The following is a 13,069-nucleotide window of genomic DNA, read 5'->3' as shown; positions in this document are numbered from 1 at the left end:
AGTGAAAACACTATTAATTAGCACATGTAACAAGATTGGCAGTTTAAGACATTAATAAGTGTACGCTGATTAGCCAAACGCATAAGAAACACCGGCTACCTGGCATTTTTAAAAAGCCATGTAAACACATTTACTCCACGAACAAGAAAAACAGCGATAATAAGGGCATTTATCTGCCTGTTGTCTGCAGCGTTGTGTTCTTTTCTCAGCCTCGATAATATGAAACACTGTGAGTTGCCTTAGGAGATTTAGTCAGATTTTCATGCTCTTTTAATCACGTAAATTGTGCATTTACATTTCATCTCCGATATATTCATTCAGCGGTTGTTGACATTTGTAAATGCCGCAAATAAAGACATCGCTGTCGGCCACTTCAGAGTTCCTGCTTGCCTGTACGAATGCAACCAGGAAAGCAGCCCGAGGAAGAAATTGGTTCTCTAGGAACTACCATGCTGGCTAGAACTACTAGAACTGAGTTAGAACTATGCGGTGTGAAAGCACCTGAAGTCCACATGCTCCCGAGTTCAAAACAAGATCAAGAGTGTGAAAATATGGTCTTGGACTTGGCCTTGAGTCAGAGTCCAAGACCATTATTTAATTCTCTTGGTCTTGGCCCTCAAGTCTGAATCCAAACACATTGTTTCTTGTTTTTGGTCTTGGCCGTCAAGTCTGAGTCTAAGACCATCATTTAGTGCTCTTGAGCTTGGTCTTGGCCGTCAAGTCCTAGTCCAAGATTATAATTTCTTGCTCTTGGCTTTGGCTGTCAAGTCAGAGGCCATTATTTCATGCTCTTTGTCTCAGACTTTATAAGTCTGAGTCCAAGACCATCATTTTAGGTCTTGGTCTTGTCTTGGACTCAACCCTATTCTAGTCTTGAAATGGTCTTGGCTACAACACTTTTAGTTCAACATAAATTTACTATTAAATGCCAAGTGTTCTACAAACAAAAGGTTAACATCAATTAACTTGCATTTGAGACACCATGTGACCAATTATTTTGTGTTTTTGGTCTGCTAATGACAGTAATTCCAGTAAGTTCATATTCATAATGATTATTAATTTCACAACATCCATCACATGCTAAGTCAGATGTTTATTTCTGTACTTATATTAACATCAGAAGAAAATATGGTGGAAAATGCACTAGAAACTTATTTATGAACACAGTCTTTTGCAATATAGGCTTTTATGATGCAACATAAAGTACTAGAGTAAACCACTCGTCTATTGTTTGGGAAAAGATGTCTGGGCTTGATAGAAGTTACTTTTTTTTTTAGTCTGACTGAATATAGATGTTTATAGCGATCGTTTCTGTTAGATTGACTACCATTTGGATGTAAATGTGCTGTCCCTCCTCATTTAAATTAGATTTCACAACCATTAAATTGTCATAATTCTCAGTGGCACACTCCTGATAACCATTTTGTACTTTATGATTGTTATTAAAGGAAATACTCCACATAGTAACTCAGAAATCATTTTATTTTCTGTATCAATCTGCAGTTTACGTTTACCCAGTTCGAGTTACACTATGAATATTACTCATTGCTAAAACTAGCAGTGTGAAACAGACCTTTGGCTGACTCTAAAACTACTGTAATGATCTGACCAATGTATTGTATTTCTGAGGTTCATTTGAACAGATGATTTACATACTCAACCATACTAAAAGAGAATCACTTACAAAATGTCTCATATTGTCTGAAAGAGGGAAGATTAATGTTTCTCACACAATGGCTTTGTGTTGAAAAAGTTGATTTGCTTCTGAATTGTGTGGGTGATAAATGTGAGTTGTGATACCCTGACTACACTCCCCGGTTCACTTCATCAATTGACAAATCACTGATCACATAGTGATAAAGGTCCGTCTGTGCTCTTAGGGGGTTAAAGCAGACTAACTCCTTGATTAATCTATTTTAATTACTTTGATAAAAATAAAATGCTTAGTTACAATTCTGACAGTTTGCTATTTTTTATCTCAGTGCATTTGATCTGCATTTGATATACATACACAGCAAGTGCTTGTATTTTTATATGTCAGTTCAATTTCAAATCCGTTCCCTGTAAGTCTTTCTAATGTAAAATACCCCTGACATCACCTCAGTGTATTTAAATCGCAAATGGATGAAGATGATTCACCCAGGTCTAGTGGGTTATCATGGTGGGCTACGAGGCTTGTGATTGGATTATGTCCATTTACCAACAGAAGCTCCAAAATCAACAGCATTAAAGCATGCTGAAGTATGAGAAAACAGCTGGCCTCCAATTTCACAAGACAGATTGCCATTCAGTTGAAGCATTTCAAAAGCTAATTACATTTTGCATCATGCCACTGCCCCAAAGTTCTGTCATTGTTTTGCAAAAAAGTAGGAAATTAAAGAAAGAGATGGCTAGGAAGACACAGCACTTTCCTTCGCTTAATTGTAAATCTGTGATAAAACAGCTTTTGTGTGCTCGCACCTAATCACACAATTTTTCTCCCCAAGAATAATCGAGATCATTCCGTAATTAAGCACTGTAATTTTGTTTACACAGAGCAGTTGGCTACTCACAAAGTCAGGCTGAGTGCTAAATCATCTTTCTCATTCCCCTCTTTTATTTTACACAGAATTTTTTCTCGTGGCTTGCTCTATCCTGAGAATTTATTTATTTACTTCAAGTGGACTGTATCATATCATTAATAGCAATGGAAGGATTTGGCATGCAAAAACTATAGATTAGTAATGTGAGTGTGATGTAAAAATGCAGTTAATATATACATTTATCAAGTCATGTATTTTTGAAAAAAGCAGGGATAATTGTCATCAGGTATTTGCACAATTTGGGGGGGGAAATATTTTGCTTTAAGTAGATGATGATTATGTATTTGTTGGTTTTAGTTTCATAATTTTATTCACAAGACATCAAATCATAAATAATTTTAAACGGATCTCTCCTTTATATCTCTCTTAATATTAGGAAAGAGCGTGAATAACAATATGAATTTAATGTCAAAGATGTTCAAAGCACATTTTGATTTACATTTTCTCAATAAATGAGCAGAATTTATTTGCTCCCATATTATGCAGCAATATAACTGGAAACCGTAATAGTTTCTTTGCCTGGTTACATTCCTTTCTTTTGTGGCTGCACTGTTGATGTAGTGATCATGGATAGAAACCCTTATCAGAGTCTTGGATAAAAGAACTAGGTCCAGTGCACCGAGCCAAAACCTCAATCCGGCTACTTTTGATCAAAGTCATAGTGATGGTGGAGCTGTTGGAATGACTGAGTGAGCATTGGCTTGTGTTTGATCTGCTGGTGTGACAGGTAAAGGTGCGCTCCCTTTAAGTGTCGTCTGCCAGCATGCATCAACGTCTGCCACACTCAAGGTTCTCAGCCAGCTTTTGTAGGCACAGGAACGTGGCAGTGGCAGCTACTGAGGGAGAGAGCATAGATCCTCTCTAAAGAAACACGCCATGTTGTCTTAAAAGTTCAAACTTAATTTTGATTTTGCCCACTGAAGTTTGAATTCTGATTATATGGGGGCCGATACTGTTTGCTAGATAGTGCTTTCATTTCTTTTGTTTCTCTTTTTAAATTACTCTTGTTCCCTTTGTAGCCCACAGTTGTAAACAGCCAGAGAGTCCTCCTCATGTGGATGTCGTGGGTATGGATCTACCCTCCTATGGTTACACACTCATCTACACCTGCCAGACCGGCTTCTTTTTGTCTGGGGGCTCTGAGCACCGGGTCTGCAAGTCTGATGGAACCTGGACTGGGAAGATGCCTGTGTGTCGAGGTATCATTTCACATTCTCTGCCAGCACTTTTAACATATATCATACATACAGAATATTCCCATCAGAAAAATTCAATCGTGTCCCCTCTGAGTTTTTTGACAAATTTAAATTTATTCTTTTTTTTTTTACTTTACGACATTTAATTAATTTTATACAACATGATCAGTGAGACATAATGTACCATCAAAAAGTGGCTGTTCGGTTGCAATTTTGCTTGGTCTATTAATATAACATTGAAAAGTAAGGGGTCAGTAAGATTAATTTTTTTTTATTAATACTTTTATTCAGCACGGATACATTAAATGTACCCTAAATACATTTAAACTGTTACAATATATTTATTTTTAAAAATACATCATTTGAACTTACAATTCAAAGAATCCTTGGAAAACAAATAACAACAAACAACGTGTTTTCACTCATTTTAATAATAAGAATTTTTCTTGAACACAAAATCAGCCAATTAGAATGATTTTTGGAGGATCATATGACACTGAAGACTGGAGTAATGGATGCTTAATATTCTTTGCCATCACAGGAATAAATTACATTTTACAATATTTTTCAAATAGTTATTTTAAATTGTGATATTTCACAATATTATTTTAGTTTTACTGTATTTTTCAAGTTCAAATGAATGCAGCCTTGGTGAGCACATCTTACATTTTTATAAACATACTTGGGGGTGGGCGATATGACCAAAATCTTATATAACAATATGAGTCATTTTTATTTCACGATATATACCACAATATAGTTATTTTTGCTTAAATAAGGTCTATATGATATCAGAATGTTTTTAAACCATAGAAAAAAACAACTTTAGCTCCATACAGAACAAGTAAACAGTCAGCGATTAAATAATAAGAAACTAATTACAAGCAATAGGACAAAAAAAACGACAGTAGAACAAATAAATAAGAAATGCTACATTGTATAAAGTAATCAAATGTATAAAAACAGTGCATGTTATTCACTGTGTAAAAATATATATGTATATATTTCTTCTTATTGAAGTTACATAAGTGATTTAGCTGTCACTTTAAGAGCTGCCCGGATCCAATATACTGTTACGTGTTTTCTTTCTCGGCTGTTTGCTTTCACTTAAGACCTAACATAAGTGTTTATGAGGATACGTGCAAAGATGGGCATTTTGACAAATACAAGTGTGTGTATTTAACCGAAGCGGCAAAAATAACTTCAATACTCCCACGCTCATGTCTTCACGTGTGCGCACCTCTTTGACAGTGCTCAGAAACAGTCTCTCAGACAGCACTCACATATAGTGAAATAAGTTCTCTTTCGCTGCTGAAAATCACTTGTTTTTTAAACCGCAGTGCTTAAAAACGCATGCAAACAATATGTTTTCGTGACCACGTATAGGCTAGCACAGCAACGTCACATGAGCGTGTAACCACAATAGTTCAAAACTATTGTGAGACAATAGTAATATTGTCGTGAGACAATAGTTCAAAATCTCTACCGGTTAATTGTGTCTACAAGTATATCGCCCACCCCTAAACATACTGAATTGTTTAGAATAACTTCAGTGGGTTTTTTTTCTTTTCAGTCATGCCTTATTTCACATAGACCAAGTCACCATCAAGAGCCCCCCTCAAAAAATATGATGCATGATATCCCTGATTTCATAGCCTTTTCCCTATTTAGTTTTACATTTTAGAATTAAATGTAATTTTTTTCTCTCTATTCTCTATTATGACACATTTTGCTAAACCAGACAACATTTCTCCTTTCTGATAAGTGTGACTTTGCACTTCCTGCCCAAGTGAGCGTGTGCTCAGGTGGGGTGCCGGAGCGCTAGTGTGTGGCCAGCATGCTGCAGTGCTGAGATTTTATCTTCCTCATCTTCATCCTGCAGCTCCGAGTGCTGCCACAGCAGCCAGCACACTCCACCGTGCGCGCACACAGCTGTACACCTCAGGCTTTCCAATAATTACTGTACATAAACAGATGTGATTGTCTATAAAAAAAATTCTCCAGTGCTCGACACGGAGCTTCTCCAAACTGTGATGGGACTGTGTTTCTTCCTCACTTTTCTGCACCTGTCCTAAACAGCCTCCTTTTGAATGTTCAGTTATGCTGCTTGATATGTTGACCATGTCACCCCCTGCTGTCTGCAGTCACCTGAGTTTTCTTTGTGAAAGGGAAGAAAGGAGGCACACTATTGCCTGGGGATGTTACTGTACGCATGAAATGATAAAAGTGATGCCAATTTGATCTGTCAATCTTTTTTAATAGAAATGCCTTATTCATTTTTGCTCTTTCTTTCCCAGCGGGCTCCAAACTCTCCGAAAAGCCCATTAAACCAGTCCCAGGGACACCGAGTCCGAAGCTAAATGGTGGGTGCACTGTTATTACGAAATGGGGTTTCATTTGAAAGACCACTTATGAGTGTTAAGTGCACCTCATTTAGGATGCATAATTTTGGCTGAACATCTCCTCTATTTGGCCACAGAGTGCAATGGTACCTTAAACAGTCACTATCCGTGATGTATTCCAGACCACAGCCCCAGGAGGTGGGGACTAATGAGGAGAAAACGGGTTCCAGTTAGTTTGACAGTAAAGTAGTCTGGCAGCCGCAAGAAACTCGACTGGAATCACAAGATAATCCTACTGAACTTTGCCAGACTTTCATAGAGCATATTGCGTATCTTACGTTTATATACTTAGAGAGCAGGATTAAGTAGGAGACAAGCTGGTGTCCTGCACAGCTTTAAGAGTGCAATGATGAAGCTCCTCCAGGGTGGAACACCTACAGCAAATATGACTCACTGAGTCCGTGACAGAAAGGACAAACCAGATATCCAATGTGTTTCTAGAAACTGATGGATCCTAGGATCAGTAAGACACGGAGAACCCTTGGAGCTGCTGGGTTCTGAAACGGTAGATTACAGGAAAATTGACTGCCTTTGTGAAGACTCAGAGCGTGTTATCTGAAAACTTTGGCCAACACATTATTTCTTATCTAGCTCTATTATAAATATCTTAACTGAATAACTGAATACTTTGTTGAATTATATGCTGAATTATGGCTAAATTTGACTTAATCATTTGCGTTGCTTAAGCAATAAGATATAAGAGGCTATACTGTATTACTGTATAGAAATATATTTATATATAATGAGGTATATACTAACATATAAATATTTATTAATGTATTCATTTATTTAGAAATATCCAATTTATAACGGCAACTAGATTTAATAAAATAGATCAAACAAAATATAGCTCTGTATACAGAAATATATATATATTATAAAATATATGTTCAGAATAACATATATTATTTATAATATAAATATTTTTAGAACAATATTTCATGTATTTTATAAAAATATATTTCTATACTTTTTATTTTCAGATTTTTGGAAAAAACATTAGTTCATGATATGTTACGCATTATATAATGTAACAATTGTTAGGGTGAATTCAGGTTAATTGGGACATTTTTCCCCAGTCATTTGGATGGCAAAAATTGTACCTGAATTCACTTAGGTTTTTAATGAAAGTTATGATAAATTGTTACTAAAACCTAGCTTCTTATACTGGGGGTCCCTGGGTTGCTGAAATTCTGGGTTGTAGATCCTTAAAGAATATGATTATGGTACACTGTTAGTTCTTATATATAGTAGTTTGGCATTAGCATTTTAGCATGGCTGAAACAATGTGTCAACCAATCACCTGCCAGAACTATAGAAATATTTAGTTTTAATGTTTTTTCTTATACTACATACTGTACTCTCTTTTGGCTATATAAGATATAATATAGTAGCGATTAGTTGTCTAAGAAAGACTTTATTTGCATGTTAATGTAAATCATAAGAGAAATATCAGGAATTCAATATATGCAGAAAATATTCAGATGTGTGTATGTGAGCGTTATATGTTTTGTAATATGATATGTCCATGGATTGATATGACTAATATTGAAAAATACTATTTGAATAATATTCTGAATAATATTGAATGTGTCTTTCCTTTGTTTCTTTGTTTACAGTTCCTGATGATGTATTTGCCCCTAACTACATCTGGAAGGGCTCATATAACTACAAAGGAAGAAAACAGCCAATGACTTTGAGTATCACAAGCTTTAATACAACCACGGGTAGAGTTAACGTCACATTAACAAGCAGCAACATGGAACTACTGCTTTCAGGTTGGTTTATAGTTAAACTCTACAGATTTACTGAGCTGACAGAACACATTATAATACAGGCATACAAACATGAGGACTGTGTGTCCCTACCATCACAGAATCTGATTCAGCCCAGAGTAAAATTAAACTAGACCATTAACGAGTTAGATCATTAGACTACCTCTTCCACTCGTGAGACTCACTGAGTCTTTATAAATCTGACATATGCTTTACATCATCTAATTAATCTTAGACACTCCTATTGGCCAGCCATCAGGAATAATCACTGGTGAATAAACCAGCAGTCACTCAAGTGAAAAATGGACTTGTCGGAATGGTAATATGATCATAACAGCGAACCATCAACTGATTAGTCATCAGCCAGTTGGAGGGCAGTGAAATGTATCTGTTCACCCAAAATGCTAGAATGCCATTAGCCATGTCTGCATGTTCTCAATTAGCTTCTTGTTTGTAGTTTAGAAAGTGGGCAGTTTGGTCAGGAGGAGAGCTTGTAGACAAAGAGCTGTGTCTTAGGTAATGCGGGGCTTGTCAATACTTTTATTTTGTGGTCAGACTATGTGTGTGTGCTTGCAATTCTGTTCAGCAGTTAGAGAGAGTAAGCAATAAGAGGATGAAACACGGACATGGAGACAGCTGTCTGCTCTCTGTTCTCTGTCGTAGGTGTCTATAAGAGCCAGGAAGCACGTCTGATGCTGCTGGTGTATCATGTGAAAGCGCCCTCATCCACCACACTCAGCAAGATCAAAGAAGAGCAGTGGACCCTGGATGGATTTGTATGTGCACATGTGTCTTATTTTAGGGCTATTATCTTTTTAGGTTATTTTGTACAGAGGAATATAGTGTTATATACTAAAATGCAATGATGGATGATGTACGTGCATCCTGCACTTGAGTTAAAAAACAGATATCCTGATGAAATATTGCTCCAGTAAAAGTATAAGTACACTGCTTTTACATTTCTACCAGGGTTATTGTTGTAAACTAAACTGAGACTAAATTTAAAACCATGAAACTAAAATAAACGTGGGAACACTTTAGATTAGGGAATGCACATTCACTATTAATTAAGCGTTTTCCCTCAATAAACACTATTGATAGTAAGTAAGATTAGTAAGTTGTTGTAGTGGTTATGTTTAGGTAGGGTTGGGCAGTTATAAGGGATCTAGAATATGATTATACAGAAAAAGGCATTAATATGTGCTTTATAAGTTAACTAATAACTAACTAATAAACAGCCAATATGCTAGTTATATGCATGCTAATAAGCAACTATTTAATAGCGAATACTGTTGTCTAATCTAAACTGTTACAATAAACGTTAACAGAAATAAAACTAAATATTTTAAAATATATTTTGCTAGTTACCAAAGCAACATTTCTCATTTTAACTAAAATAAAATAAACTAAACTATAACTGAATTTAAAATAATGACACTATATATAGACATACATAAAAAAGAATGACACATGACAAAAACGCACACCATTTCTAAAATTAAACCACTTACTAAAATTAAAATGAAAACAGAAAACTAAAATAACACTGATTTCTACTTCTGTAAAAGTACACCTACTGCAGTCATATCAGTGTAATTAAAGAATCATTAAATATGATTTGTGAACCAGTTCAGTCGACTCAAAAGAATGATTTATTAATCAAAAATGACTATCTGCTTCTGACAGCGGGTGTTGATTTCTTCACTTCAGAATAACAAGGAATGACATGTTTTTTTCTGAAATATACAGTAGTGAAGTGAAACATCAAATATTATGCTTTAGAATGTAGTAACGTAAAATATTTTGATCATTTAAATACTCTTAAAATTTACTAAAGTATATTTTATTACTGTCCACCATTGCTAATGTGAATGTAAACTGCTAATAAGACATTCCAGCATGTTGACAATTTGATTGTTAATTTATCTTTAGTGTTATTTTGGCGATCTGTGTGAGCAGTAGCAATTATAAGTGGATAATATATTCCCATTGGTCTGCAAGGCAGTTGATTTGTTTGATTGTTTGCCGTCAGGTGTCTGCTGAACCAGATGGGTCCACATATGTCTTTCAAGGCTTCATACAGGGTAAAGACTATGGCCAGTTTGGCCTGCAAAGGCTAGGTATGTGAGCCCTTCTTGATGTTTTCTGCATGCTGCATTCTTTCATTGTAAAATATTTTCTCTCACCCCGTTTCATCAAAGCATTTTTTTGACAAAAAAGTTAATTAAATAGACACGAATACATACTAAAATGAAAATGAATGTGTTTCTTGATCTCTTGCAGGTTTGAATATGTCGGAAAGTAATAATTCGTCAAATCCACCACATGGTACAAACAGTAGCTCTGTGGCCATAGCAATCCTTGTGCCTTTTTTCGCCCTGATATTTGCAGGCTTTGGATTTTATCTCTACAAGCAGCGGTGAGTCTTGTCCTCGTACGTGCCAAGTTTGTTTGTGGAGTTGTTATTCTAGACAGATCAGAACGAATTTAGAAATTAGTCTCTGACAAAATCATCATCATTTGTTGCAGGATGGAAAGAAATAGACGGTGACAGATACCTTCTTTAGAGACAGAATTAGCTCGTTTGCAGGTTATTGAATGCGATCATAATTAGATGCTAGCTTTCCTCCCTGCGTGATTCCACGTACCCGCTGCTGCTCGGCGTCTTTCCAAACTCTCAAAGCTGCTGCAGATTTGATTCTAATGACGTTCTGATGTCGTGTCTTGTGTGTATTGTTTCGCTCTGACAGGACTACTCCAAAAACCCAGTACACAGGCTGTTCGGTTCACGAGAACAACAACGGGCAGGCCGCCTTCGAGAACCCCATGTACAACACCAACGCAAAGTCCTCGGAACCCAAAGCTGTCCGATTTGACCCCAATCTGAACACAGTCTGCACAATGGTATAATTAGGTCCGCCTGAACATCTGTGGAGTAGTTTTGTTTTTTATTTAAGGGTTTTTGCTTAGTTTTTTTTTAAATGGAGGTGGAAACAATCGCATTACAGTCATGGACGGATTTGACTCGCAGAGGATCTCTAGCACAAACGCTGTTGCCCTTCCTCTGATATATAAAGCACACTCTTCAGGAACCATTTGACCATGTGCGTCCGCGGAGGACATGTATGAAATATGAAACACATTGTCATGGGGGATTTTGTTTTGTTGAAGACTCACTCTGAAAAGCTTCTTCATGACGGAAAGCATGAAGAGATTCTTCTGCTACCTTATTCACACTCCGTGAGTGCTTCTTCACAGTTGACTGGGTATTTTTTTAGGGGAGAGGGATCTGTAAATCTACTTGCATATATATATGAGGAGCATTCACCACCTATATTTTTGTGCTATATATTACCACATGGGAGAGGCCAAGAGAGAATGAGTTTATGAGGAGATTCACATCGACCGATACATGATTTCTCTGACGGTTTTGTACGGTACACGACGTTTTATTTACAGCTCATTCATAGTCATTCCTTTAGCTTTGGTTCATCTCTGGGACTGGACATTGAGGCATTATGTGATGTGTTTGGGTAAAACGAGAGAAAATGTGTGGGAAAGTGGTGTGTCGTTACCTCCTGAGGATTTTTTATTTTTTTTTATAATTGTTATAGGTCTTTGATATTCAGTATGTGTGTCTGTTGATACGCACCCATCTTCAGAATGGGCCGTAGGACAAATGTCAGCATTTTGACCTGAAGCCTGCAGATGAGTTTTTCTTTTCTATTTATTTTTAATTAGTGTGGAAGTGTCATTGAGCTCCATTTGTATTTGGTAAACAAATTTGATATGATAATTTGGTCATTATAACAACTTGCCATTCGTATTATTACTGTTATTATATAGAAATTTGTATAAAATGAAATGCACTTGACATTTATACAGTATACTTTTATATAAACCTCAGATTACATACGGTAACAGACAAATGCATGTTTCTTAAGGTATATTGATATATGGTGGCAACAATATGATCATATCTATCGTGTACATGTGGCCTGTGAAACACCTTTCCGGCTATGTCTGACCTTGTTGCATTTTACACTAAACATGTTCATCCAAATCATTAACAAACGTTGATTATTTGACCGTAAAAAATATCTAAAGTGGGTTTGGTCAACCTAAACAAAGTTATTACAAAGAAAATAGACATTTCACACTATATGTTTGATAGGAGATGAAATTCAGCAGACTTTTAGTCATAAGAACGCAGGGTCAGACACTGTTGGTCATGTGTTTCCAGGCCTGCAAGCTGTGAGATTCATTCCAGTGCCTTCTAAAGTACTCAACACCGCATTTTCCTAAACAGGTCATATGAAAGGATATCGAAAATGATTACGTGTCAGTAGAATGAATGTGATATTACAGTCCAGGTACGCTGTTGTGCCATCGGCAGGAGCGAACGCTGCAGTCTTCAGGAGGCTATGCTGACAATGTCCCGGAGTTCCAAAATCCAACAAACCAACCTGTGATATTTTTTGCATTGCATTCATTGCACTCAGCCATAGAGGGATTTGCAGTCTTGCACATCATTGACATTACTGATTTATTTGAATTTATTATTTATCTCTAGGATTTTTTTAAATACATGGCAGATTTTTACACAGTGCCTACCAAAAACCATGTGACCCAGGTCTGCTGCTTCCTCACTTCCTCTGCTCATTCCTCACCTCTGCCATATAGTTTATGGATTTTAATTTCTCCCCGCCCTTGAAATGTGTGGTTCAGAAATACAATTTTATCCAATGCCACTGCCCGTCAAGACATTTTAAGTTCCTCCGCCAGTCTGAACTTATTTGCCAACAACTGCTTTTGCTATAACTGACTGCAATAAAAGAAAACACATTTATGATAAAAAAGAACACTTTTCGATCAAACTGAAGAATATTTGCAGTACAGCTGGGTACTCCTCCCATGTTAATGCATTCAAAAGAGATATAAAAAGGGTAAAAAAGGATTTAAAAAAAAAGTTTTGTAAAGAAATCTATTTTTATGAAGAAATTATTTGTAAAATGTATGAAACTATTCTGTAAATTTTCAATGCAATGTAAGATTAAAAAGGCTAATTCCTTTTGTAATGAGTGTTCTGTCTTTTTCATTGATTTGATCGTTTT

General features: G+C 36.2%; 1 protein-coding gene across 1 annotated transcript in view; it reads left to right on the top strand.

The window, feature by feature from the left end:
* The window catches only part of csmd3b (CUB and Sushi multiple domains 3b), a 441,168-nt gene extending 429,512 nt beyond the window's left edge, over positions 1-11,656 (top strand). Inside the window, exons 64-71 of the mRNA XM_016281251.1 lie at positions 3,602-3,781; positions 6,076-6,141; positions 7,800-7,958; positions 8,619-8,731; positions 9,988-10,075; positions 10,239-10,374; positions 10,706-10,859; positions 10,943-11,656. Of these exons, the coding sequence (XP_016136737.1) occupies positions 3,602-3,781; positions 6,076-6,141; positions 7,800-7,958; positions 8,619-8,731; positions 9,988-10,075; positions 10,239-10,374; positions 10,706-10,859; positions 10,943-11,023 (977 nt within the window). The 3' untranslated portion in view covers positions 11,024-11,656. The remainder of the gene's footprint in view (positions 1-3,601; positions 3,782-6,075; positions 6,142-7,799; positions 7,959-8,618; positions 8,732-9,987; positions 10,076-10,238; positions 10,375-10,705; positions 10,860-10,942) is intronic.
* Positions 11,657-13,069: the final 1,413 nt, after the last annotated feature.

Source organism: Sinocyclocheilus grahami, unplaced genomic scaffold (assembly GCF_001515645.1).
Source record: "Sinocyclocheilus grahami isolate Dianchi unplaced genomic scaffold, SAMN03320097.WGS_v1.1 scaffold149.1, whole genome shotgun sequence".
NCBI classification, from domain to species: Eukaryota; Metazoa; Chordata; class Actinopteri; order Cypriniformes; family Cyprinidae; genus Sinocyclocheilus; species Sinocyclocheilus grahami.
The sequence above is the reverse complement of the archived record's forward strand: the minus strand, read 5'-3'. Positions and strand labels throughout refer to the sequence as shown.